The 25,990-nt window shown below is 41.6% G+C and overlaps 1 protein-coding gene across 2 annotated transcripts; it reads left to right on the top strand.

Annotated features, from left to right (window-relative positions):
• Nucleotides 1-7,458: 7,458 nt before the first annotated feature.
• On the top strand, nt 7,459-13,059 carry rrp36 (ribosomal RNA processing 36). Of its 2 annotated transcripts, none has more exons than XM_003459850.5 (8): nt 7,459-7,593; nt 8,609-8,972; nt 9,701-9,833; nt 9,919-9,985; nt 10,072-10,176; nt 10,331-10,408; nt 12,098-12,215; nt 12,589-13,059. In XM_003459850.5, the coding sequence occupies exons 2-8, from the start codon at nt 8,642-8,644 to the stop codon at nt 12,738-12,740; spliced, it is 984 nt and encodes a 327-aa protein (XP_003459898.1). In that variant the 5' UTR covers nt 7,459-7,593; nt 8,609-8,641; the 3' UTR covers nt 12,741-13,059. The 2 variants fall into 2 exon arrangements, with proteins under 2 accessions (XP_003459898.1, XP_005469835.1); XM_005469778.4 differs by lacking the exon at nt 7,459-7,593 and adding an exon at nt 7,627-7,892.
• The last annotated feature ends 12,931 nt before the right edge of the window (nt 13,060-25,990 follow it).

Here is a 25,990-nt window from a genome sequence, read left to right as displayed (position 1 = left end):
TTACAGGGATGATGTCAGACCCGCCCTGAAAAGATTGATATGCCCATTGTTAGGAATACGTAGAGCGCCACCTAGTGGCACCAGGAAATGTCATGTCTTTCATTTTGTTGTACTGATTTTCACAGGTTCATCGTGGCCACCTCAAAAGCGGTGAATATCACCATCAGTCCCTCTTGATGCTTCAGTGAGAAAATTGTGACTATAAACTGAACGGCGCACCCTGGTGGCAACGCAGTTCACCATGAAAGATGAAGTGGCTTTTGAGGGGCTTGAAAAGTTTAAAAGTCTTGAAATTTGGCGCACACCTCTAATGTGATGAGGGATTTCTTTTTATATGTTCCTTTTCCTTGAACAGCGCAAAATGGCTCCACAGCGCCCCCTACAAAATTTCAAAACAACAGCCCCTGCTCTGTGTTTTATGTACGAGTTTGAAACCTGGCAAGCTTATTGGAGATATCAAGATGTACAAAAAAGTCTCTTGGAGCAATATCCCAAATCCAACAGGAAGTCAGCCATTTTAAAATTAATGTGTAAATTTGGCGACATTTTCCCCTCTTTTCAGGCCTCATACTTTGACGAACTCCTCCAAGGGATTTCATTAGATTTACGCGATCTCCTGTGTGTGGAATCTAAAGACCTTTGTGATGTTAAATTGCGAAGCTTTTTACGTTCAGGGAAACGGGGTGGTCATGGCGGCAGTGGAGTTTCAATCACTCGCCAAAAAGCAGTAACCTGCTGTCGCTCAAAACACAATGTCCAATCTCTCCCAAAGGTCGCAGGCGTGATGAGACTCGAGCTCGGAAATGTTTGTTATGCCATTTGTCAGTAATGGTTAGAGCGCCACCTAGTGGGACGACTATAATAATGGTTGAATGAGATGAAATTTTAGCTGGTGGTTAAATGCATGAATTCCATCAATGTGACATCAGATCGGAAGCGCTGGTTTTAGGTGTTGGGCTTGGCTCGACGCGCCGGGGGTGCGAGGCCCTCATATCGCTGCTTGCAGCTTTAATTAGGGCCCGAGCACAAAAGTGCGAAGGCCCTATTGTATCTGCTCTGTTTCTTATTATTATTATTATTATTATTATTATTATTATTATTATTATTATTATTATTATTATTTCGGCAAATGAATCGGCCTTTTGAGGGCCTAACATGCTCAAAAACTCATGAAATTTGCACACGCGTCAGGTCTGGTGAAAATTTACGTATTTTAATGTCCGTAACATGTCCAGGGAAAATTGGCTCAGTAGCGCCACCTAGAAATGAGAAACGCGAGCCCCGAGATGGGTATGACCTACATGTATAAAACTCGGAACACATATCTAACGTTCGGAGACGCACATAAAAGTCTATTATGGCCATGTCCTAAACCCAACAGGAAGTCCGCCATTTGGAAGTGAAGGTGACATTTTGGCTCTAATTTTGCCATTTCCATGCCTCGAACTTTTGCGAACTCCTCATTGGAATTTCATCGTACAAGCTTCATATTTGGTCAGTGTCAACTACACACCTCGGCCATGTTAAATTGCGGAGCTTTTGAGTTTTCGGGTTACCGTGAGGCCGTGGCGGCACGGCGAATTTCAATGACTCGCCATGAAAATCTTATTGCCTCTCGTTCTGTCATACATTGTCCGACCTTGACCAAAGTGGACACATATGATAAGGCTCCACCCCTGAACATATTTCAACTGCCATATTTGACACCAGGGACAGCGCCACCTAGTGGGAACAGGAAATGTCATGTTTTACACTTTGGGTACAGTATTGTAATGGGTGACATCTGCAGCCTCAAATTTCTCCAGGAAAGCCTTAAGGAGTTGGTCTTGGGTTACAGAGAAAACTGTGAGTTTTCGCTGAAGGGTGTGACCCCAGCAGCATGGCGAACATTGAGGTCTCGCCATGAAGAAACAAATTAGTGTAACTCAATGAAATCCAATCTGATCAGTACCAGATTTTACAGGGATGATGTCAGACCCGCCCTGAACAGATTGATATGCCCATTGTCAGGAATACGTAGAGCGCCACCTAGTGGCACCAGGAAATGTCATGTCTTTCATTTTGTTGTACTGATTTTCACAGGTTCATCGTGGCCACCTCAAAAGCGGTGAATATCACCATCAGTCACTCTTGATGCTTCAGTGAGAAAATTGTGACTATAAACTGAACGGCGCACCCTGATGGCAGCGCAGTTCACCATGAAAGATGAAGTGGCTTTTGAGGGGCTTGAAAAGTTTAAAAAGTCTTGAAATTTGGCGCACACCTCTAATGTGATGAGGGATTTCTTTTTATATGTTCATTTTCCTTGAACAGCGCAAAATGGCTCCACAGCGCCCCCTACAAAATTTCAAAACAACAGCCCCTGCTCTGTGTTTTATGTATGAGTTTGAAACCTGGCAAGCTTATTGGAGATATCAAGATGGACAAAAAAGTCTCTTGGAGCAATATCCCAAATCCAACAGGAAGTCAGCCATTTTAAAATTAATGTGTAAATTTGGCGACATTTTCCCCTCTTTTCAGGCCTCATACTTTGACGAACTCCTCCAAGGGATTTCATTAGATTTACGCGATCTCCTGTGTGTGGAATCTAAAGACCTTTGTGATGTTAAATTGCGAAGCTTTTTACGTTCAGGGAAACGGGGTGGTCATGGCGGCACGTGGAGTTTCACTCACTCGCCAAAAAGCAGTAACCTGCTGTCGCTCAAAAACACAATGTCCAATCTCTCCCAAAGTTCGCAGGCGTGATGAGACTCGAGCTCGGAAATGTTTGTTATGCCATTTGTCAGCAATGGTTAGAGCGCCACCTAGTGGGACGACTATAATAATGGTTGAATGAGATGAAATTTTAGCTGGTGGTTAAATGCATGAATTCCATCAATGTGACATCAGATCGGAAGCGCTGGTTTTAGGTGTTGGGCTTGGCTCGACGCGCCGGGGGTGCTCGGGCCCTCATATCGCTGCTTGCAGCTTTAATTATTATTATTATTATTATTATTCAGGCAAAACAAGGGCCTTTTTGAGGGCTTTAACATGCTCAAAAACTCTTGAAATTTTGCACACATGCCAGGTCTGGTGAAAAATTTTGTATTTTATTGGTTTTACATATGAGCACTGGGAAATGGCTCTAGAGCGCCACCTATGCCTTGTTAAATGCAGCCCTACGAACACATCGTTTGAGCTACATGTCTGAAATCTGGCACACATGTGTATCATGCCAAGACGAACAAAAAAGTCTGTGGGCCCATTGACGCAAACCCAACAGGAAGTCCGCCATTTGGAAGTGAAGGTGACATTTTGGCTCTAATTTTGCCATTTCCATGCCTCGAACTTTTGCGAACTCCTCATTGGAATTTCATTGTACAAGCTTCATATTTGGTCAGTGTCAACTACACACCTGGGCCATGTTAAATTGCGGAGCTTTTGAGTTTTCGGGATACGGTGAGGCCGTGGCGCCACGGCGAATTTCGATGACTCGCCATGAAAATCTTATTGCCTCTCGTTCTGTCATACATTGTCCGACCTTGACCAAAGTGGACACATATGATAAGGCTCCACCCCTGAACGTATTTCAACTGCCATATTTGACATCAGGGACAGCGCCACCTAGTGGGAACAGGAAATGTCATGTTTTACACTTTGGGGTACAGTATTGTAATGGGTGACATCTGCAGCCTCAAATTTCTCCAGGAAAGCCTTAAGGAGTTGGTCTTGGGTTACAGAGAAAACTGTGAGTTTTCGCTGAAGGGTGTGACCCCAGCAGCATGGCGAACATTGAGGTCTCGCCATGAAGAAACAAATTAGTGTAACTCAATGAAATCCAATGTGATCAGTACCAGATTTTACAGGGATGATGTCAGACCCGCCCTGAACAGATTGATATGCCCATTGTCAGGAATACGTAGAGCGCCACCTAGTGGCACCAGGAAATGTCATGTCTTTCATTTTGTTGTACTGATTTTCACAGGTTCATCGTGGCCACCTCAAAAGCGGTGAGTATCACCATCAGTCCCTCATGATGCTTCAGTGAGAAAATTGTGACTATAAACTGAACGGCGCACCCTGGTGGCAACGCAGTTCACCATGAAAGATGAAGTGGCTTTTGAGGGGCTTGAAAAGTTTAAAAAGTCTTGAAATTTGGCGCACACCTCTAATGTGATGAGGGATTTCTTTTTATATGTTCATTTTCCTTGAACAGCGCAAAATGGCTCCACAGCGCCCCCTACAAAATTTCAAAACAACAGCCCCTGCTCTGTGTTTTATGTATGAGTTTGAAACCTGGCAAGCTTATTGGAGATATCAAGATGTACAAAAAAGTCTCTTGGAGCAATATCCCAAATCCAACAGGAAGTCAGCCATTTTAAAATTAATGTGTAAATTTGGCGACATTTTCCCCTCTTTTCAGGCCTCATACTTTGACGAACTCCTCCAAGGGATTTCATTAGATTTATGCGATCTCCTGTGTGTGGAATCTAAAGACCTTTGTGATGTTAAATTGCGAAGCTTTTTACGTTCAGGGAAACGGGGTGGTCATGGCGGCACGTGGAGTTTCAATCACTCGCCAAAAAGCAGTAACCTGCTGTCGCTCAAAAACACAATGTCCAATCTCTCCCAAAGGTCGCAGGCGTGATGAGACTCGAGCTCGGAAATGTTTGTTATGCCATTTGTCAGTAATGGTTAGAGCGCCACCTAGTGGGACGACTATAATAATGGTTGAATGAGATGAAATTTTAGCTGGTGGTTAAATGCATGAATTCCATCAATGTGACATCAGATCGGAAGCGCTGGTTTTAGGTGTTGGGCTTGGCTCGACGTGCCGGGGGTGCGAGGGCCCTCATATCGCTGCTTGCAGCTTTAATTTGGTTTGTAACTCCATCAATTTATTTTTCTCTTGCATGTTTACTTTTTCTTTACTACAGCACTGAGTTATTTCACAAAGTAAATTACTTTCATATTCCCGTTTTTCCCTGTTCAGTTCTTTGCAGAATTTTATTGTGAATTCTCTGATTTTGAATTTAACAAATTCCCATTTCTGTATATTACCCACTACTGAGTCATTATTTTTAATATCTGTAATTATATGTCTAATATTATCACAATACTCGTCCCTATTTAAAAGGCTGGCATTAAATTTCCAATATCCCCTGCTACTACGTCTCATCCTTTTTGGTTCTAAGACAAGATCAATGAAACAGTGATCAGATAGGGGTGCTTTGGAAATTTTAGATTGTGAAGTAGTACACCTCAAAATTTCATCGCTCACTAACCAATAATCAATTCTTGACCTGCTTTCTCCATTAAGTTTAAACCATGAACAATTCTTAACTCCAGGATTCAAACTTCTCCAAATGTCTGTAAAATTATTATCACTAGCAAAGTTCTCAATAATATTATTCTGTTGCCTCCTTCCTAAGCGAGGAGGCCATCTGTCCATCCATTCATCTGGTGTCATGTTCCAGTCTCCTCCTACTAGGATGTAATCTGTGGGGTACATAACTTTAAACTCTGAAATAACATTTGTTAGAGTTTCCAATAGAATTTTATTTTGACCCTCATTATTATGTCCATAAAGATTTGTGACAATTAGAAATATACCTTCGCTCTTCAAAACTGCAGTTAACCAATGGCCCTCCCTATCAGCTTTATATGTTATAATCTCCCCTGGGAACTTATTAAAACAAATCACCACACCTCCAGATCTGTTAGATCCATGACTGAAAAGAATCTTGTCTCCCCACTGATTAGCCCAAAAGGAAACATCAGCATCCACAGAGTGAGTTTCTTGTAGAAACAGACAGTGACATTTTTGCCCCTTGCAAAATAAAAAAAAGTGCCTTTCTCTTAACAATTTCCTTCAAACCCTGAACGTTGAACCAAATGAAATTTTTGAGTGAACCATAACAAGTAAGAGAGAATACTATAAGAAAATAACTAATAATAATTTTAAGAAAGAAAAGAAAAATATATAAATATGAGTTTAAATCGTAACACTTGTCACCAACTCAGTGACTAATAATCTTTAACTTTCAGTAGAGCTCTGTTGTCCCATTGATAATATTCCACTGTATACAGTCTTACATGAAGTCTTTCATTCAACGTCACCAATCCTCCGTCCTTCGATGTATCCATGAGGACCCCGGAAAAAGGCCCGTTTTCCAGCCCGTCTAGCTTGTTCAATTTGAGGCCACAGCCGCCTCCTCTCTTCCCAGTCCTCCCGTGGCAGTACCTCGGCAAAGTGGAAACCGCCGTTCTTACAGACAGCCGAATCTTTGCTTCAACACCAAATCTCTTCCTTTACATGTCTCAGAGCAAACAGAATGATGATATGTCTGACCTTGTTCTCAATCTTCTTCCCAACACTATGCACCACATCCACAGATTCTTCAAGCTTTGATATCATATCAGGTGTGATCTTGCCAAGGATTCCATTAACCAGCGATCTGACATCTTCGTCTTTTTTCTCTTCTAATCCTTTAATCCGGAGGCACCACCTCATTTTGTACCTTTCTTGCTCTCTCACTCTCTCCTTAAGATCGTAGTTATCTTTGGTCAGCTGCTCATTTCGTCTCTCCAACGCTTTAACCTTTTGTTTACATTCTTTCACCTCCTCCGAGTTGAACTGAACCGCTTTAGCTAGGCTGGCTAGCATCGTACTAGCTTGCTTGCATTGCACACTCAGGTCAGCTAGCTGCTCGTCCACTCTTTTTTCAAGGTTTAGAATCGCTTTCAGTATAGTAGAATTAGAGACTTCATCACTTTCACTTATCTCTGCTGACTTAACTTTCTTTTCTGCAGGCTTCTTATTAGGTGTAGATGGAACCGAATCGTTGCCCCGTTCCCTTTTGCTCATCACTGCTACGTCCATTGCTGCGTAGTCATGATCCGTTCCCTGTCTGCTGTCTTTCTTTTCATCACATGGCGACGTTGTTTCTTGTTTTTTGAGGTCGAGTTTGAGTTTAGCAGGTTTAACTATACTTGGGGCATTCATTTTACTACTTTCGAGTGGAAACAATAACGAACACAAGGTAAATTGTGGGACAAATTTAACGAGCTCCTAATTCTTGTGACTGCTCAACTCGCCATCTTGCGCCACCCCCTCAGATCGGGTGACAGTAGCTAGTCTGTCCCAAAACGTAGGCTGCATCCTCCAGACGCATGTGGGAGACACAGCTGGTGACAACGACCGTAAACAAGACGAATATCACACCGGAAATGAAGCGCCCTACAGGAGTTTCCTCACCGGAACTAGCATATGCTAAGGTGCACATAGTCTTTTGGTTAACCCACAGTTTAGTCTAGAGCTTTTGTGCTTTACACTAGAAACCAGGACGTTCTTACTGTAACGTATCACAGCGCCACCCTGTTACATATTCACAAGTACAAATATAGTAGAAAAATAGGAACACAGTGAATCCTGGGCAGTAATTATATAAAACACAGAAGGTTGTTGTTTTTCGTGGCAAAAATTGTCAGTGAAACTTTTAATTTGAAACAGGAAGTGCTTTGTTTAGCTTCCTGGAGTAATCCGGGTACGCTACATCGGCACACGTGTTTAGAATTTAGGAAAACACGACTTAACAGCGGCTCTATATCCAGGTGTGTTAACGTTTATTTTATACGAAATACAGGGAAGAGCAGACGTAATAAGCTTAATGGATGACGTTTTTGCTTGTTTCAGGTTATTGTGTTTATAACGCGCTCGCTCTCTGGCTTGGAGGGAGGGTGCAGCTCATTTAAAAACATTTGATTTTCAGCAAGGTCTTCATCCAGATAAAATGACTGTGGAAGTTGTTATGTTTCCCCGTTTACTAACTGTTAATCCTGCTTGTGAATGATAAACCTAACAAGTCTCCTGAAAGTAAAAACTGTACACAAGATGACGCCATTTTCCGTGGGTACGATGAAGTAAACTGTTACCGAAGACTGTCCAGAGAATTATTATTTTTGCTCCATATAACCCGAATCAGAGTTCAGCTCTCATCAAAGCCATTCACGTGTTAGACAAGCAAATTCGTGTAGAATTCACAAGATACTTCATGTATGCAATTTGGCATGCAGTTATTTGCTCTATTAGCCAACCGTAGTCCTTACCAACCACTGAAAACTTACATTTTAGTCTTCGGAAAGATTTGCTAGGATTAATAGAAAGTACTGATATTAATATTCGTTAGTTTTAAAGATGAGGTTTCCATCCAGCGGCATCGATCATTAGCTAGCACCGAGTTGCTAGTTGCTATATGGTGTGTGGTTATTCCCGACAATCTGTGCTTTTAAAGTTATGTATCGTGAAAGTACAAAAAACCCAAAGAACTGTTAAAATTTTAAGAGACAGTTCAGGAGCGCCCACGTTGATGTCAGGTCAGCTTTTAATAAGAAACAAAATCCACTTGTACCAATGGAGTGCAGGAGAAGCGTATTTATTAGATGCGTAACACATCTAATGCAAGATGGCGCACAGTCTGGTACCTGCCTGCTCAGTGCTGCCTCACTTGGCGGAAAGCGTCATTAGAAAGGTTCAAACTCTTAGAACGTTTTATTCTTTGTAGAGTTGAATAATTATGACAAACTCAGCACCGCGTAAAATAGTTCACATTTGTTTTATTTCCGGTAGCGATCTGCATCTACTACAACCACATAAACAAAGATGAAGAAGAGGCAGAAACAGCTGCCGAGCTCAAAGAAGAAAAGGCTAGAAAGCAGCAGCGATGGGGAGGAGTCTGATGTAGAGAGGAACTTTGCACTGATTACCGAGAGAAAAGGGACTGAGGAGGAAGAGCAGTGCTACAAAATAGGAGAGGAAAAGACTGGTGAAGATGAGGAACGATCAGATAGCAGTGATGAGATGGAATCTGATAATGGTGAAGAACAAGAGGGAGATGAAGAGGATGGCAACAGTGAAGAGGACGACGACGATGATGACCCAGAAGATGCTGGTGGCAGCAATGAAGTCCAGACAAAAAAAGACATCAGAAAAGGTGAGTGTGTCTGCAGCTCAAGAATCTATAATTTTGATGCCAAACTGGTGAAGCATGATCTGCAGGTTACGTCTGTCATTTTTAAAGTGGGTATAACTCTCGTAGCAGGACAGCTAGTTAAGCATGGGTGGTGCAACTATAATTACACCTTACCTTTAAGTGCTGACGTACGCCCTGTTTGTGTGGTTGGCCACAAAAGTTTTTTTGGAAATATGAATGTTGTTTGTATGGGGGATATTATTCTGTCCGGTTAAGAAGCGTAAACCAGTGTGAATGTTTTAACATCCATGTATTGTTGTTTTTTTAGCCATCTACAATCAGACCATGCTTTCAGTGCAGGTGAATTAACCACCAAACACAGTGCTTTTCATCTTGTGTGCTCTCTGGGCACCACCTGTTGTGGTGCTCCTCATTTAGCTGCTCTGACAAATAGGATTTCAACCAGCATAGGGTTCCCACCCTCATTTTCAAGTACATTTCATGACAGACACGCACAAACACAGATTGTTGATTTATGTATCTGTGCATTTTCATATTTTTGTGTTCCAGCTGCTGTATGGTTTTTTTTGTTTGTTTGTTTGTTTTGTTTTTTCCTAGGGTTTTTTCCCCCTTTGTGTTTTTTTTCTGCCACAAACCCAATATAATGGTGAATGTATAATTGCTTGTGATAACTAATTGCAGTGTCTCCCTGGCCAAAAATCCCCCTCTGTCTTCTTCAATCCTTCCAGAGCTGTCCAACATGTCATTTGAGAACATTGTAAAACTGCAGAACCAGGTGGGAACCAAAGTTTACAACACGGTCGCCTATGGCAGCAACAGGAGTCACGAGGCCAGCAAGAATAAACGACTAAACAAGAACAGGTGAATGTTCTCAGCCTGCTTAGACAACTGTTAGACTTTCTGCATCCGAATCCTTCAGGGCTTTAGGGTCTGCTTGTGATTTCAGGCCAGTGGAAATCTCAGCCAAGAAACCAGCACCATTCCTCCGACAGGTCATCCCCGTCAAGAAACCAGTGAGTGGAGAAAATCTCCAGTGTTGACTTCAGTGCACAAGCACTCATGTATATACAGATGATTTGGTTTTTGTGCTGTCCTCCAGACGCTGAGAGATCCTCGATTTGATGACTTGTCTGGAGAATACAAACCAGAGATTTTTGAGAAGACATATAAGTTCATTAATGACATCCGAGACAAAGAGAAGGAGGTGAGAAAATGAACGACAATGTGCTGAATGTAAATAGAAACAAAAAAGACACTTTTAACTGTGGGCTGAAAAATCTGAGATAACAGTTGTAAAACTTGTTTGTTTCAGTTAGTGTGAGAAGAGTAAGAGTGGTACCGTTGTCGTTATTTTGCAGATTGTCCAGAAAAAGCTGAAGAGAATAAAGAAATACAACCAGAAGAAGGAGAAACTGCAGTTCCTTCTGAAGAGGATGGTGAGTCTTTGCTGCCTCTCATTCACTTTTAATTATTCAGTTTAGTTTGTTCTTTTTTTTTTTTTTTATTAAGAAAAACAAGAAGCGCATTAATAGTTTTAAAATTTAGGCATCTTCCTTGCTGTGTATTCATTATTTTAGTTTACTAAATGCATGAAAACCATGTCAATTTGTTTATTTATGCAATCTAAGAATAGAATAGAATGGAATAGATCTTTATTGTCACTGTTACAAGAACAGTGAACACACAGTTTGGCATCTCTCTGTTAGCAGCGTGTAGATTTTTACATTAAAATACATTTAGAATAAGAAAAAAAAGAGAAGCCAAAGAATAGACTTAAAGAAATAACTTAACACAGGGAATGTACTTAGTAACATAGATATCTATCAGATATGTACCAGTTATATACAAGTTATATGTGCCATGTAAAGGAGCAGGTGCAATATAAGGAGCATGCATCATCAACCTGGTACAGACCTCTTTAAGGGCTGCACCAACAAGCAAACTATTGCCTTGTAGTTGGTAAACAGCATTTTTAGCAGTATGTTTAAAAGTACTTTGCGATTTAAAAAAAAAAAACCCTTTGCGAAGAAGCTAGGCGTGTCTAACGTTTGATAAACAGATTAATGCTGTAATCAAGACCAGTTTCTTTCATCTCCAGCTGCGTGCAAAAGTGAAGCCATTCCTCTGTTTCAGGGACTTTAAGAGAGCTATCCATGCCTTCATTTCATCTCGCCTCAGCTTTTGTAATAGTCTTTACTCAGGTGTCAGTCTGTCATCAGTTAGCCGACTGCAGCTGGTCAAAAACGCTGCAGCACGGTTACTATCTGGCACATGCAAGTTAGACCACTTATCTCCCATACTGGCATCCTTACACTGGCTGCCAGTTAGTTTTCAAATTGATTTTAAGATTTTATTATTCATTTTTAAAGCGTTGGACAGGTTAGCACCCTCATACCTTTCTGATCTTTTAAATTGGTACACTCCTGCAAGATGACTGAGGTCTGCAGATCAAATGCTCCTAGCTGTCCCGAGGTCCAGATTAAAGCACAGAGGAGACCCCTGTTTTCATGCGACTGCTTGTAAATTGTGGAACAAACTGCCCCTTCATTTCAGGACCTCCCCATTGTTGGAAACTTTCAAAACCCATCTGAAAACCCACTTTTATTCCTTGGCTTTTAATTCAGAATTAGTTTGTATTACTTTTATCTGTCTTATTTCTTACTCAAATCTTCTCATTTTATGCTTCTTTTTCTTAAATTTTTATCACATCTTCCTATGTTTTATCTCTTTTGTCTTAAATGTACAGCACCTTGGTCAACAGTTGTTGTTTTAAATGTGCTATATAAATAAATTTGACTTTGACTTTACATGTTATAGTAATCTGTAGTAATGCTTTGCATGAGATCATCAAACATCAAATTAGCCAGTGTAGCATCAATATTCTGTTTGCGTCCAACAGTTCTCCAGGCTCTCTTTCAAAGTTTTTCAGTGATTTTCACTCCAGTCCATGTAACTGGCCATTTTCAGGGTTCAGGTTTTTTGTTCTTTGTATGGGTTATAAAGTGTGTGTGTGTGTGTGTGTGTGTTTGTGTTTGCAGCAGCAATATATGGAAACAATTACAATTACTTTGCATGGTTCTATTCGTTGGAGGTCTTTTTAATCTGTCAATTTTGACTTTGTGCAGGAAAACCAAGAGCAAGCAAGGAAGAGCAAAGAGCAGCAGAGAGAGAGAGAGCTGCAGTTCAAGAGGCAGCAGAGAGAGCGAGCCAGCGAGGGTGGAAAACCGTTCTTCTTCAAGAAATGTAAGAAGATCATCGATAGAGCTCGTAATGCCTAATTTCGATGTACACATCTATTGATTCACAAAGTATTTGGACCCAGCATTCCAAAATGACATTTTAAGTTCCTGATGCAATCCTTGCCATTATTTCATGCTTGGGACTTACACTAGGAATACACTGACCTGTGTTCCCAACTGTGACTTGGTTACTGTTTCTTTAGGGATTATTAAAGTATTCTGATTCTGATTTAAGATGGTAATCATAAAAAAAAAATGTTGATAAGAATTGAAATATCTTTTTCATTCCTGTAAAAAATAAACAGCGAAACAGTGACAGTATCTGTGAAGGTACTTTAAGTTTTAATAACTGTTCTTTCAATTATTTTCGATTCTAGCTGACATGAAAAAGCTGCAGCTGGCTGAAAAATACCAGGAGCTGAAGAAGAGCAGCAAACTGGAGAACTTCCTGAGCAAGAAGAGGAAGAGGAACGCCATGAAGGACCGCAGAAAGCTGCCCAAACAGCTGCAGAGCAAGAAGGCTGTCTAAGGCGTCAAGCGTCATTAAAAACTGTCAAATCATTTAAAAGACTCTTCTGAGAGAAAACCCTTCATGCATCAGTCTGGCCGGCATCCCCAGGGTCTAAACAAGTTGCTGGAGCTGGAGCGTCTCAGCTGAGTAAGCTGCTGGGGACTCTGACTTAGTCCCTATTATTTGATCATGCTTTCAGTGCATTTATGTTCAGATATCTGAACTTTCTTTCATCAATTGATTCTTGAGCAATGAAATGCAGGACATTGTATCAGTTGGTCAAATCTATAAAACATGTACTTGTTAATAATCAGTAAAAGTGATGTATTTAAGTGTCTTTGATCTTCATTTGTTTGTTGTTTAACTTTTGAGTACGAAGTGCTTTTTAACATGAAGAATGTCCTTTTCCTGCACTCTGATAGCCTTTTTTTATGCAGTGAAAATATGCATTTCACTGCATGATGGTTCAACTAGGGATGTCATGAGAACTGATACTTGCAGTACCCATTGACTTCAAAAATCTCAAAACAACTGTATTTTATATGTATGTGAGTACAGTAGGTCGTATATGTTCTGAGTTGAACGTTTGGCTAGATACTCATTTGCAATAATGCCAACTCTTCCTCCTCCAGCTGCCAAACAAGTTGGCAGGACACTGCTGCACACAGGTAGGCAAATAGCTCCACACCTCCCATAGTAATTGCTGAACACATGAACATGAGTGAAAAAAAACTTGGTGAAGCATCTTAATAACCGACATCCTCTTGAAGCCCTGTTTCAACAACATTGAAATACTGACCTGTTTAAGCGTGAACCTGTCCAAGGCACATGCTAATGTTAGTCACTGAACTATTAGTAGTAACCCATACTGGCTATCTCTTATTAAGCTAGTGGCTGGTGGTTAATAAAATGGTAACACTTATGTTAGAGCCAGCTATTGGTTCCTCTCATCTGTCATGTATTTAAATGATATTAATTTGATCCAAAAACAGTTATTTGTGTCTAGAAAGTGTTTCTGTTACAGTCAGTGATTGAAGCAGAGAAACATCAACTCAGAGAAGTAGGGGCCTGCCTTACAAAATATTGTGTTAAGTCCCCAGAAGTACTAGAAATAGGAGCACTCAGAGCACAACTATATATAAAATGTTTTTTGTGTCATTGTGAAGTCAATGTATTGAAAAAAATGGGTTAGCCTTCTAAGACCTGAACTCTTTCTTGGTATTCATTTTCAATTTCTCTTTGCTATTTGGCTGTTTGGGACCTGATGAATATAAAAACAAAGAATTACCTGATTTTTTTATTATTATTTTTTTTTACCTGATTTTTGTTTCTCAGAAAAATGAGATCCACATATGAGGACATTTTGTTTTAAATTTCAATAGAACAGTGGCAGTATAATGTCCTCGTGAGTGGATATCAGGCCCTTGCAGAGCAAATTTTAGTATTTTGGTCTAGACACCCCAAAATGTGATGTCCCCATATGTGGACGCCAGGTCCTAGGAGGTTAAAGCACTCAAAGTGATAACCCATTCTTAATCTACAGGATGTAGTATAATGTTGGCCCCCACTTTGCAGCTGTAACAGCTTCAACTCTTCTGGGAAAGCTTTCCACAAGGATTGTGGAAGTGTGTTTATGGATTTGTTGCCAGCGATCTAGGCAATAATGGCTGTGTGTTGAGTTACTTAGAGGGGACGGAAAATTTACACTGTTATACAAGCTGCACATTGACTACATTGTATCAAAGTGTCATATCTTCAGTGTCCCATGAAAAGATCTAACAAAATATTTAGAAAAATGTGGGGGTATACTCACTTTTGTGAGATGCTGTGTAATTCAAAACCATTAGATTTTTTGCTTTTCATACAATGCCAGGAGAACTTTTGGATGTGACAATTATCTGACTGCTTTTACAGTTTTTCTCAGTCGCTTTGGTGCTTTTCTCACATCACTATTAACATTTGCACAGCAGTTAGTGTATTTCTCAAAACAACTGGTGCAAACTGCAAAACCTAGTGGATAACCTGCAAAAGCAGGTCACTTGCTCAAAATCGATAATCCATTCCTCAAAAGCAAGTATTCATGTCAATGAAACTGCCAGTGTCATCAAAATGAGAAGTCGTGACACCATCTTTATGAACAAGATAGTCAAATGGCTTTGTCATCTTTTCATTATGACAGTGAACAGTATTCTCTCAGTGTTTTCCAATGCAAAAAAAAGGTCAGAACTCGGTGACACTGCCTGAAAATGCTAAAAACAGAACTATACACTTTTTGTACAGCCATTTACAGTAAAATCTACAGTAAAGTTAGACATTTCTGTAGTTAGGGAAGTAAGTGAGTACAAGACACTGAATACGTATGTTTCACATTTTTACTGTGTAGGCTGTTTGTAATTCTACAACATTGTGCAAAAGAAGAGTACTCTACAGTCACTTATTTAGAATAAACATAACACCCTTTTGGTAGAGCTGTGCACAAATGTGAACAATATAACAGTACATATTGTAACTGAACATACATAAATCATTCTGGCACATCCAGACCTTCCTGTCTGTCTGGCCACATATTTTCATCTACATCACAACGGATATCATCCCTTGCAATGCAGCAAGGAAAGTATCTCCTGGAGTGGCGAATCCACGACTCTGCTGTGATGTCGTCACATGCTGCTAGCAGGGCGATTTGTGCATGTGAATGCTGGTCATAAACCTTCCACCTCCAGGCAGAGAAAAATTATCGGATTAAGGAATGGGGAGTAGGGAGGGAGATATTCAACCAGCATTCTGTCATGTGCTGCAAACCACTGTTTGATCAGATGTGAGTGGTGAAAACGGACATTATCCCACACAACAACATACTTGTTGAGTTAGCCTCCACCCCTCTCATTCTCAGGGACTATGTCCCTGGGATTATGTAAAGAGTGTCTAAAGAGAAAAAAGAGTGTCTAAAAAAGTCAGGAGATGTTGTGTATTGTATGGACCAAGAAGGGGAATATCGGTGAGGATGCCATTGTTTGAGATGGCTGCACACATTGTAACATTCCCTCCGCGCCGGCCTGGGACATCAGTGGTTGCTCTCTATCCAATGCAATTTCTTCCATGCCTTCTGCCTTTGGCCAGATTGAAACCCGCCTCATCAACGTATATGAATGTGTGCAGTGGTTCCCTGGCTTCCAGCTCAAGTACACGCTTTAGAGAGAGAGAGGTAACAACTTTTCCTGTATAACATAATGCATTTTATGTTCCGTGAATATATATACAGAATTGCTAGTCTACTGCATGAAACTACACAGTTAAACAAGTACACAAGTAAAACAGTTTACAGTGCTGAACATTAGAGTAGAAGACATGTTTTACCTGTACATAGTGGTGACGGATCTTCTTCACTCTTTCACTGTTCTGTTCAAATGGCACTTTGTACAAATGTTTCATGCGCATTTCTTTTCTCTTGAGCACTCTGTCAATTGTTGCAGTTGACACAGATCCAGTATTGCCAAATACACCGTTATCCTCTATGACAGCGCTTTGAATTTCTTTCAACTTTATTGCATTTTTTGCAATCACCATTGCACAAATGGCTTCCTCTTGCTGCGGCTTAAAAAGGGGCCCTCTTCCACCTCTGCAAATCAAATCAAATCAAATCAAATCAAATCAAATCAAATCACCTTTATTGTCACGTCACATGTGCAGGTACACTGGTACAGTACATGCGAGTGAAATTCTTGTGTGCAAGCTTCACAAGCAACAGAGTTGTGCAAAATACAATAACGTGCAACAAGCAAAATATAAAAATGGTTAATCTAAAAAGTCATAAATATATGTACCATATATAAAGGTATATACATTACTGAATGTGTATACTAAATATGTTTTTCTACGTGTGTGTGTGTGTGTGTATATACATGTTTTACAAATGAAATAAAGTAACAATAAAATAAGATATATAAAATATACAGAGGTTGGTATGTGCAAAACAGTGGCATTAATGTACAGTATGGAGTGCATAATGTTGAAGTTCCAGTAGTGAGGGTGAGGTGTCTATGACGTGTTCAGCAGTCTGATGGCCTGGTGGAAAAAGCTGTCTCTCAGTCTGCTGGTTCGGGACCGGATGCTGCAGAACCTCCTTCCTGATGGAAGTAGTCTGAAGAGTTTATGGCTGGGGTGACTGGAGTCCTTGATGATCCTCCCCGCTTTCCTCAGGCACCGCTTCCTGTAGATGTCTTGGAGGGAGGGAAGCTCACCTCCAATTATCCGTTCAGCACACCGCACTACTCTCTGGAGAGCTTTGCGGTTGTAAGTGGTGCTGTTGCCATACCAGGTGGTGATGCATCCAGTGAGGATGCTCTCAATGGCACAGCGATAGAAGGTCCTGAGGATGCGGGGGCTCATGCCGAATCTTTTCAGTCTCCTGAGAAAGAAGAGGCGCTGCTGCGCCTTCTTCACTGTTTTATTTATGTGTACTGACCACGTAAGATCCTCAGCCAGATGTACACCAAGGAAGCGGAAGCTGCTCACAAAGACAGCTGCAAGGCTGTCTTTCAATCCTTTGTGGTGCAGATTACAGTAAAATTACAGTAATGTATACTAAACATGAGATATTATGAGATGTTGGATTACTGTCCAATACTATACATACCTGTTCTCCCTATGAAATGTTTGAATGATTGAATTCACAGTGGTTCTTCCAACACTTGCTTGCACCCTCCGACCAGTCTCATCCATTGTGAGGCCGTGATTGACAACATGGTCAACAAGTGTTGCCCTAATTTCATTCGGAATCTGCCTATGTATTTGGCATTTCCCCTCCTCCCCCACTGACACCTCTTTGTCAGTGAAAGCTGAAGTTCACCTGAGAGAAAGTGTTCAATTTAGGAGACATTTCCAGGAAAAAATAATAACAAAAGGTATAAAATTTGCTCGACAGAATTTGATAACTAATTCAACAATTTTGTATGTAACGACTCAACCAATGAAATGAAGACTATTAGTTTTATTGGGAACGACTATTCAGCATCCAAAAGTATAGTTCATTTTGACTGACATGACATAAGCAAATGATGTTATAAAATGGCAGAGAGTTGTATGAAAGCAACTGATACATGTCCAAGAGCCTTTGCAATTTGTTCAGAGGAAGGAGACATTGCTACTATGATGTGCACAAATGACTAAATGTTGTGGAGGTTGCACTAATGGTTTTGAGAATTTTCATTCTGATCTGAGAAAAGCACCAAAGCAACTGAGAAAAACTTTAAGATCAAATGAACAGAATTCACATTCCCAGAACTATGATTACATTTTGTTTTAGGGGGTAAAATAGTCAGATTTTTCATCCCTAACCTGCTTGTTCTCTGAGAATGATGTGCATGATCCTGTCATCTATAGGGGAGCTTATGGTTCTTAGGGAGTCAGAAAAAGCTGTGTTCCAGTCACAGAAGCAGTTTAAGTAGTTCGTAAGAGATTACAGGATGACCTCAACCTCAGCAACAGGACAACTCTCAGCACCCACCAAGTGTGTTTGCTCTTGGAGCTGTGTCTTAATTCCACCTATTTCACATACAAAGGTCAGTACTACAGGCAGAAACATAGCTGTGCCAAGGGTTCACCCACTGTGGCCAAACTGTAAATGGAAGAAATGGAAAAGAGGGGTTTGTTATCGTACCCTGGAACACCACCAAGCTATTGGTTCAGGTATGTGGATGGGTGAAAATCAAATCTTAGGACATACCACAATTCACTGATCACATTAACTCGGTGGGCCAACACATCAAGTCCACCGGGGGGATATGGAAAATGGCAGGTTAGCCTTCTTAGACTGTGCGATTTCCATCAGCAATGGGGGACATTTAGAAGTTGATGTGTACCATAAACCTACGGACACAGATCAGTATTTAAGGTTTGACTGTCATCATCCACTGGACCACAAACTGGGTGTCATCAGGATGCTACATTACAGAGCGAACACATCCCAACAGACACAATGGCCAGAGAAGCAGAAGAACATCACATCAAGAAGGCCCTGATTAAATGTAGCTATCCCAGCTGGACATTTGTCAAAGCTGGGAAGGTGCCTAAAGAAAACTCCAGCCGATCCAGGAGAGAAGGACAACTGCTGCCTAAGCGAAAACCCTTAGTGATGGCTCATGTGTCAGATGTATCGGAACAGTTGAGACACATTTTCTGCGTATCTGTGGCTTTTAAAACCCAAAACACGCTGGGCCAAAAATGTAACAACCCCAAAGATTGGGTCCCTCCACACAAATAGAGTAATATAGGGTACACTGGTAAGTGCCAGGAGGATTTTTTATACCTCTATAACACCGCGTTCCAAATTATAATGCAAATGATATTTTTCTCTGTTTTTCCTAAATAGTCAATTCAAATGACAGTCGGCATAATTTTCGAGTCACTCCCAATGAATTTCAAAAGATTTTATAGGTTATAGAGAATTGAAAATGGTCATTTGTTGAATTTGCAGCATTAATAGATCAATTTCATTGAAATCAAAAGCTATTTCATACAAAAACATCTTAACAGGTCAAGTTACATATTAATATAGAACCCCCATTTGATAGCAGTTTTACAATTCTTGCATCCATGGAACTTGTAGGTTTTTGGAAAGTTTCTACTTGAATGTCTTTGCAGGATGTCAGAATAACCTCCCAGAGCTGCTGTTTGGATGTGAACTGCCTCCCACCCCTATTTTTTTGCTTGAGGATGCTCCAAAGGTTCTCAATAGGATTGAAGTCAGGGAAGAATGGGGACCACACCATGAGTTCCTTCTCCTTTTACGCCGATAGCAGCCAATGATGCAGAGGTATTCCTTGTAGCATGAGATGGTGCATTGTCTTGCATGAAGATGGTTTTGCAGAAGGCACAGTTCTGCTCTTTCTACCATACTTTGCAGAGGTCATTTTCACACCTTCTGGGAGCCTGAAGGGGCCGACCAGCTCTCTCCCCGTGATTCCAGCTCAAAACATGACTCCACCACCTCCTTGCTGACGATGCAGCCTTGTTGGGACATGGTGGCTGTCCACCAGCCGTCCACCAACCATCCACCACTGCATCCACCTGGACTATCCAGAGTTGCACTGCACTCATCAGTGAACAAGACTGTTTGAAAATTAGTCTTCATGTAGTTCTGGGCCCATTGCAGCCGTTTATGCTTGTGAGCATTGGTTAGGGGTGGCCGAATAGAAGGTTTATGCACAACTGCAAGTCTCTGAAAGATCCTTCACCTTGATGTTCGCAGGGCTCCAGAGGCACCAGCAGCTTCAAATATGTGTTTGCTGCTTTGTAATGGCCTTTTAGCAGCTGCTCTCTTAATCTGATGTATTTGTCTGGCAGAAACCTTCATTATTGTGCCTTTATCTGCACGAACCCATGTGTGCTCTGACTCAGCCACAAATCTCTTAACATTATGGTGATCACGCTTAAATTTTCGTGAAATAGCTAAGGTTTTCATTACGTGTCCAAGGCATTCAACTATTTGCCACTTTTCAGCAGCAGAGAGATCATTTTTCCTTCCTATATTGCTTGAAAATGGTGTCTGTGAAGGTTCTCAGTCATCCAGGTCATCGTAGTCAAAGGAGTTTGCAAAGAAAAGCGTCTGGACTTCTTTGAGTTGCTTGAAGACGTTTCACCTCTCATCCGAGAAGCTTCTTCAGTTCTAAGGTCAAATGGCCGAGAGTCCCAGATTTAAACCCAGTGGGAGTAACCCCCCAAGGAGGGACAAAGGACCCCCTGGTGATCCCCCCCCCACAACGTTGTCATCCCCTATGTAGCCGGTGTATCAGAGAAACTCAGGAGAGTTTTCTCCAAGCACGACATCCCAGTGTACTTCAGACCCAGCAACACACTCAGACACAAACTGGTTCACCCGAAAGACAAAACTCCAAAACACAGACTGAACAACGTGGTGTATGCTGTACAGTGCAGTGAGGAATGCCCGGACCTCTACATTGGAGAGACCAAACAGCCACTTCACAAGCGCATGGCACAACATAGAAGAGCCACCTCCACAGGACAAGACTCAGCAGTCCACCTGCATCTTAAGGATAAAGGTCACTCTTTCAAGGATGCCAATGTTCACATATTGGACAGAGAGGACAGATGGTTTGAAAGAGGAGTGAAAGAGGCCATCTATGTCCACTGTGAGCGACCACCTTTGAACAGAGGCGGTGGTTTACGACACCAACTGTCTGCCATCTATAATCCAGTTTTGAGTTCCCTCCCCAGACGCCTTAACGCCCACTCACATCCTGGGCCATCTGACCTCAGGAAATCACATGATAGGGTGGGGCCAGGTTTCACAATGAGCTCACCCGAAACCCTGGCTGATTAGGTCCCACACCCACTTTCACACCTTGGCGCATGTGATTAGAGGATCACCAGGGGGTCCTTTGTCCCTCTTTGGGGGGTTACTCCCACTGGGTTTAAATCTGGGACTCTCGGCCATTTGACCTTAGAACTGAAGAAGCTTCTCGGATGAGAGGTGAAACGTCTTCAAGCAACTCAAAGAAGTCCAGACGCTTTTCTTTGCAAACTCCTTTGACCTTGAAAATGGTGGTCTGCTTAATAATGTGGAACATCCTTCTTTAGTAGTTTTTACTTTAATTGGGCTAACCTGGCAAACTAATGATCATAGGTGTCCGAGATTGATTTCAGTGATACAAAACTAAAGTCCTGAGACACAATTCCATCCATGGGTTTAATTGAAAAACAACTTATTTAATCTTTATGACACACAATTTGCATAATAATTTGGAACGCGGTGTATATAACTCTACAGTAGCAACCAGCATTCCTACTCCTTACTCAATGTGCAATACCACCAATCACATCGCACTTTATGCTGCACTGATCCTACTCCTTACACTGTACCTGTAGATATATTTATATATTTTGTTTCTATACATTATACGTTATGTGCATAACTGTCAGGAGTTTTCCTGTGTTGCAACTCAGGTGAGAATAAAAACGCTCAGACAGGTTTAACGTGTACACGGGTGAGACTCAGGGAGACTCGCACCCTGCAGTAAAAAAAACAGTCTTTATTCACAGAGATACAGGAAGAGATAAAATAGACCCGTGCAGGCTTCCTGTGGAGCACAGAGTAACTTCCCCATTTAGGAGTCTGCACAGAGTGTGACTTCCCCATTTAAGCTGAATACTGAAAGAGCAAACACATTTAGATAAAGAAACGTACTTTTAAGCATAACATAATAAAAATCCCCAAATCCTGAAATCTTTTGACATTCCCACCTGTTGTTTGATCTTTCCTTCTATATATGTACATAGCAATCACTAACAGTGCATCAGTCTATGGCCACTTGTAGACATTTTCAGCCAAGACATCATAAAATAGTGGGTTTTGTGAGTATGTTATATCCAAGTGTCTATCTCATTATCATCTTCATCATTCTGTGATAGGGTGATGTAAGCATGAATTGAAGCAGTTACCATTTTTGATACGATGTTCTTCAAACATGGTATGACACATGAAGTGAAAAGACACAATAACAGTATTATAACACCTTTAATCAGCAGGGACTTCCAAGAGCCGCTTAAAAGCCACGTAAGCCAGTCCTCTGTGTTTGTGGCATAGTCTCGTTGTTGTGCATCCCGAAGTTGTCTGAGTGTTTTCAGAGCATCAGTCATGTTCGGTGAGTGCATATTATCTGGAATGTATGTGCAACATGTGTTGTTAAAGAGGACACATAGTCCGCCTTTCTCGGCGAGAATCATGTCCAATGCTACCCTGTGTTGCATTACTGCAATGCGCAGGGCATCTATTTCCTGATCCTGTTTGTCGTCGATTTTACATGAAGCATTCAGAAAAAGTCCAAAGCGGTAGTTCAGAGTCTCTATCCTTAAAGCGTGTTTTCCTACCCCCACCCATGGGAATAGTGCGTGAGTAACTTTCTGTCTGTCAGTCCAAAGTTTGAATTCCTCTGGGACATCGGAACCCCACACAGAATCATGCTGCTTGAGGTCTGGGGTGCTTCGTCTTTTCCTTGTTGTTGACGTTGAAGTTGACGTGGCGTCCATGGTTATCTTGAAAGTGTGGTCAGATATGAAAATGGGAGCGCACTGACCTGTCCAATTCCCAGGAAGGATATCCCAGGCCATCCCCTGCACCCAGAAGGTGCCATTTGAGATGTTGCTGCTCTTCACGGGCCCTCCAGGAGCGTGTGTCTGTACTGCTTTGCAGTTGGTGGTGGTGTTTCCCATTGGCGTGGATCCGTTCTCTTGGCGGTAGCATAGGCTGTGGCTCAAATTCCCATTGTTTCCAAGAAAGACTGGGAATGATTTAGCCTTACTTCTGTGCTTCACTTTCAGGTCAACCCAGAACCATTCGTCACATGTGCCATTTTGTAGTTCTATCTGGAGAGGTTCCTCTTGGTTGACCACGATTCCCTGGAATTGATACCCAAGGCTGGCGTAGCTTGCGGCACACTTTGCTTGAATTATGTCCATTCCCTTCGCATACAAGGTGGCGTATTGGGGGCATATAGGAGCAAACATAGCAGTCTTTTCTGGGTGTGCTGTCATGTATATATCGATACCATGCGTTGTTCATCCATGGATGAATGTGGTCTTGTGTCATGTCACGAAGATGTGAGTTGTCATGTGTCCATCTTGTCTGCAGGTGGTGTTGTTCATCCTTTTTCTCTCGGGTGAGTGTTAATAAACTCACCAGGAGTGCAACATTAGCCACTAGGAGGACGAGTGTCTTCATGATGACCAGACACACCTGTGACCTCTGATGAGTAGACTACTGGCAAGAAGAAGAAGGCGGGGTATACCCGATCAGCCCTCCCTCCACCAATAGATCACCAGGAGTTAGGGGTGTCAGCGTCTAAACGTTTAGGTTGTCACTCACTTTTTTGCAGTGGCTTTGATGGATCCAAGATGGTCTTTCTGCTATTTTGCAGGCAGTGGGAGTGGTGAGTAGCACCTGATAAGGACCTTCCCACCTTGGTGAACTCCAATTTTTCCTTTGGAGTACTTTGATCAGGATCCAATCACCTGGTTTCAACCTGCAAGACACTGGAGAGTTGTTTAGAACAATCTCTCTATTTTCAAGTAATTTAGTCATCCATTCGGCTAGTGTAGTTTCTCTTATTGACTTATCTATAGGCTCACTTGTAATTGGTAGTGGAAATGGTCTACCGTGAATGATTTCAAAAGGTGTGAGTTTCTGAGAACTTTGTGTCAGTCTCATCCACATTTTTACTAGGTCTATACACTCAGGCCATGGTCTCCCTGTTTCTTCCATGCATTTTCTCAGTCTCTGTTTAGATTTCTCAATCTTGTAGCTTTAGCTGTTGTATACAGGGTTTGGTTCATTGCATCTCTCTTTTTTATTTGATATATTTTCGTGAATTATCTGGTTTCATGCATTCCATGCTTTAAAATATTACAGCTCTTCTGTACGCTTTGTTTTCTTTTTAGCTTCCTTTTCAGTATTTATTTCTGCTTGGAGGGTTTCTTATAATTTAGTCAATGCATTTTCCCTCCCACGTGGGACATTTAGGTTTTCTTTGGATTTCTCCATCTATATGCACTAATTTGTCCGGCGCCTGGACATTTTTTCTCTAACCACTGCTCGTCAGCAGTGAGTCTTGAAGCTTCGTTACCCATTTTAATCCTTTTAATTTTAATACTTTACAACTACACAACTGCGGCACCTTCTCTGGCATGAGAATCGAGAGAGGTAGTTGACACGGCCTTCTACTTTCAAGCTATTCTTGAAAGCGGTGTCACCTTTACGTGATGAAACACGACCTGTTTCTCTCTTTTCACCAGTACTTGGGTGGCCAACAGCAAACAAAATAGTGGAATAGTTCAGCCTCCTTATTGTGCTGTAAAATCAACTTATTCCACCAACAAAAATAAAACAATACAAAAACAAAACAGTACTTTTATACGCGCGCTACCTTTACCCACTACGGGGGAGCTACCAGTCCCAGACGAGCTCTATCTTTATTTTAAAATGCTACCAGCCCCTCTGGGTGAGCCTACTTTACCCACTACGGGGGAGCTACCAGTCCCAGACGAGCTCTATTTTATTTTAAAATGCTACCAGCCCCTCTGAGCGAGCCTATACGTTTTACGCGAGGGGTCTCAGAGTGTTAATATTCACCTGGTTGCTGCCGGTCTCTCAGGTCTACCTCATCGACCCCCACCGCCGTGGACCACTTATAAGAATGCTGGCCAGAACCCGAATTCACGTCTCTGGACTTTATCCTGTACCTGGACAGGAGCTGTCGACAGACTTCAGCGCGGGCTTCTCACGACGGCAGGACTCGATGAGGCTTTCCTGTGGGGTCACACAAAAGTGCTGTGTTCCATCCGGCTCGAAGGACCAAGAAATGTCAGGAGTTTTCCTGTATTGCAACTCAGGTCAGAATAAAAACGCTCAGACAGGTTTAACGTGTACACGGGTGAGACTCAGGGAGACTCGCACCCTGCAGTAAAAAAAACAGTCTTTATTCACAGAGATACAGGAAGAGATAAAATAGACCCGTGCAGGCTTCCTGTGGAGCACAGAGTAACTTCCCCATTTAGGAGTCTGCACAGAGTGTGACTTCCCCATTTAAGCTGAATACTGAAAGAGCAAACACATTTAGATAAAGAAACGTACTTTTAAGCATAACATAATAAAAATCCCCAAATCCTGAAATCTTTTGACAATAACCTTTATTTTTAACTTTATCTCATTCTCCTTTCCAAAGAATCTTGAATATAAAAACCTACAGCTGTAAATGGAGAGATGCCAAATTATGTTTCATTGTTCTGGTAACAATGACAGTAGAGATCTGTCTTATCTTATTTATACATTGGGGAAACCAAACAACCTCTGGCAAAGCGGATGGCACATCACAGAAGAGCTAACATCAGGCCAGGACTCTGCAGTCTATTTACACCTACAGGCCAGTGGACACTCTTTCTATGTCATCATTGAAAGAGGAGGAGGCTATTTATGTGAAAAAGGAAAGACCATCTCTGAAATGAGGAGGGGGCCTAAGAGTACATCTTTCGCCATCTTACAATGCTGTGATTGCAGCCATTCCCCAACCTCTCTGTGAATGGTACTCATGGTCTTTGATCAGTGGTTATTGATCAATGGTCATGACAATTTGCATATAAATGATCAAGGAACTGACCTCACAGCCCATTATTCATTCAGTGGCGCTAGTTTCAGTCATTGTGCAAAGGTACTGTTTATAAGGTTGGGGAAACCTGCAGTCAACTGAGACTGAAGA

The sequence above is a fragment of the Oreochromis niloticus genome, linkage group LG6 (genome assembly GCF_001858045.2).
Source record: "Oreochromis niloticus isolate F11D_XX linkage group LG6, O_niloticus_UMD_NMBU, whole genome shotgun sequence".
Classification (NCBI taxonomy): Eukaryota; Metazoa; Chordata; class Actinopteri; order Cichliformes; family Cichlidae; genus Oreochromis; species Oreochromis niloticus.
This window is presented reverse-complemented; position numbering and strand designations above follow the sequence as displayed.

Coding starts and splice junctions, on each gene's coding strand:
- rrp36 (XM_003459850.5), top strand. CDS start 8,642: ATGAAGAAGAGGCAGAAACAGCTGCCGAGCTCAAAGAAGAAAAGGCTA. Junction 9,986..10,071: donor TCATCCCCGTCAAGAAACCA/GTGAGTGGAGAA, acceptor GCTGTCCTCCAG/ACGCTGAGAGATCCTCGATT. Junction 10,177..10,330: donor TCCGAGACAAAGAGAAGGAG/GTGAGAAAATGA, acceptor GTTATTTTGCAG/ATTGTCCAGAAAAAGCTGAA.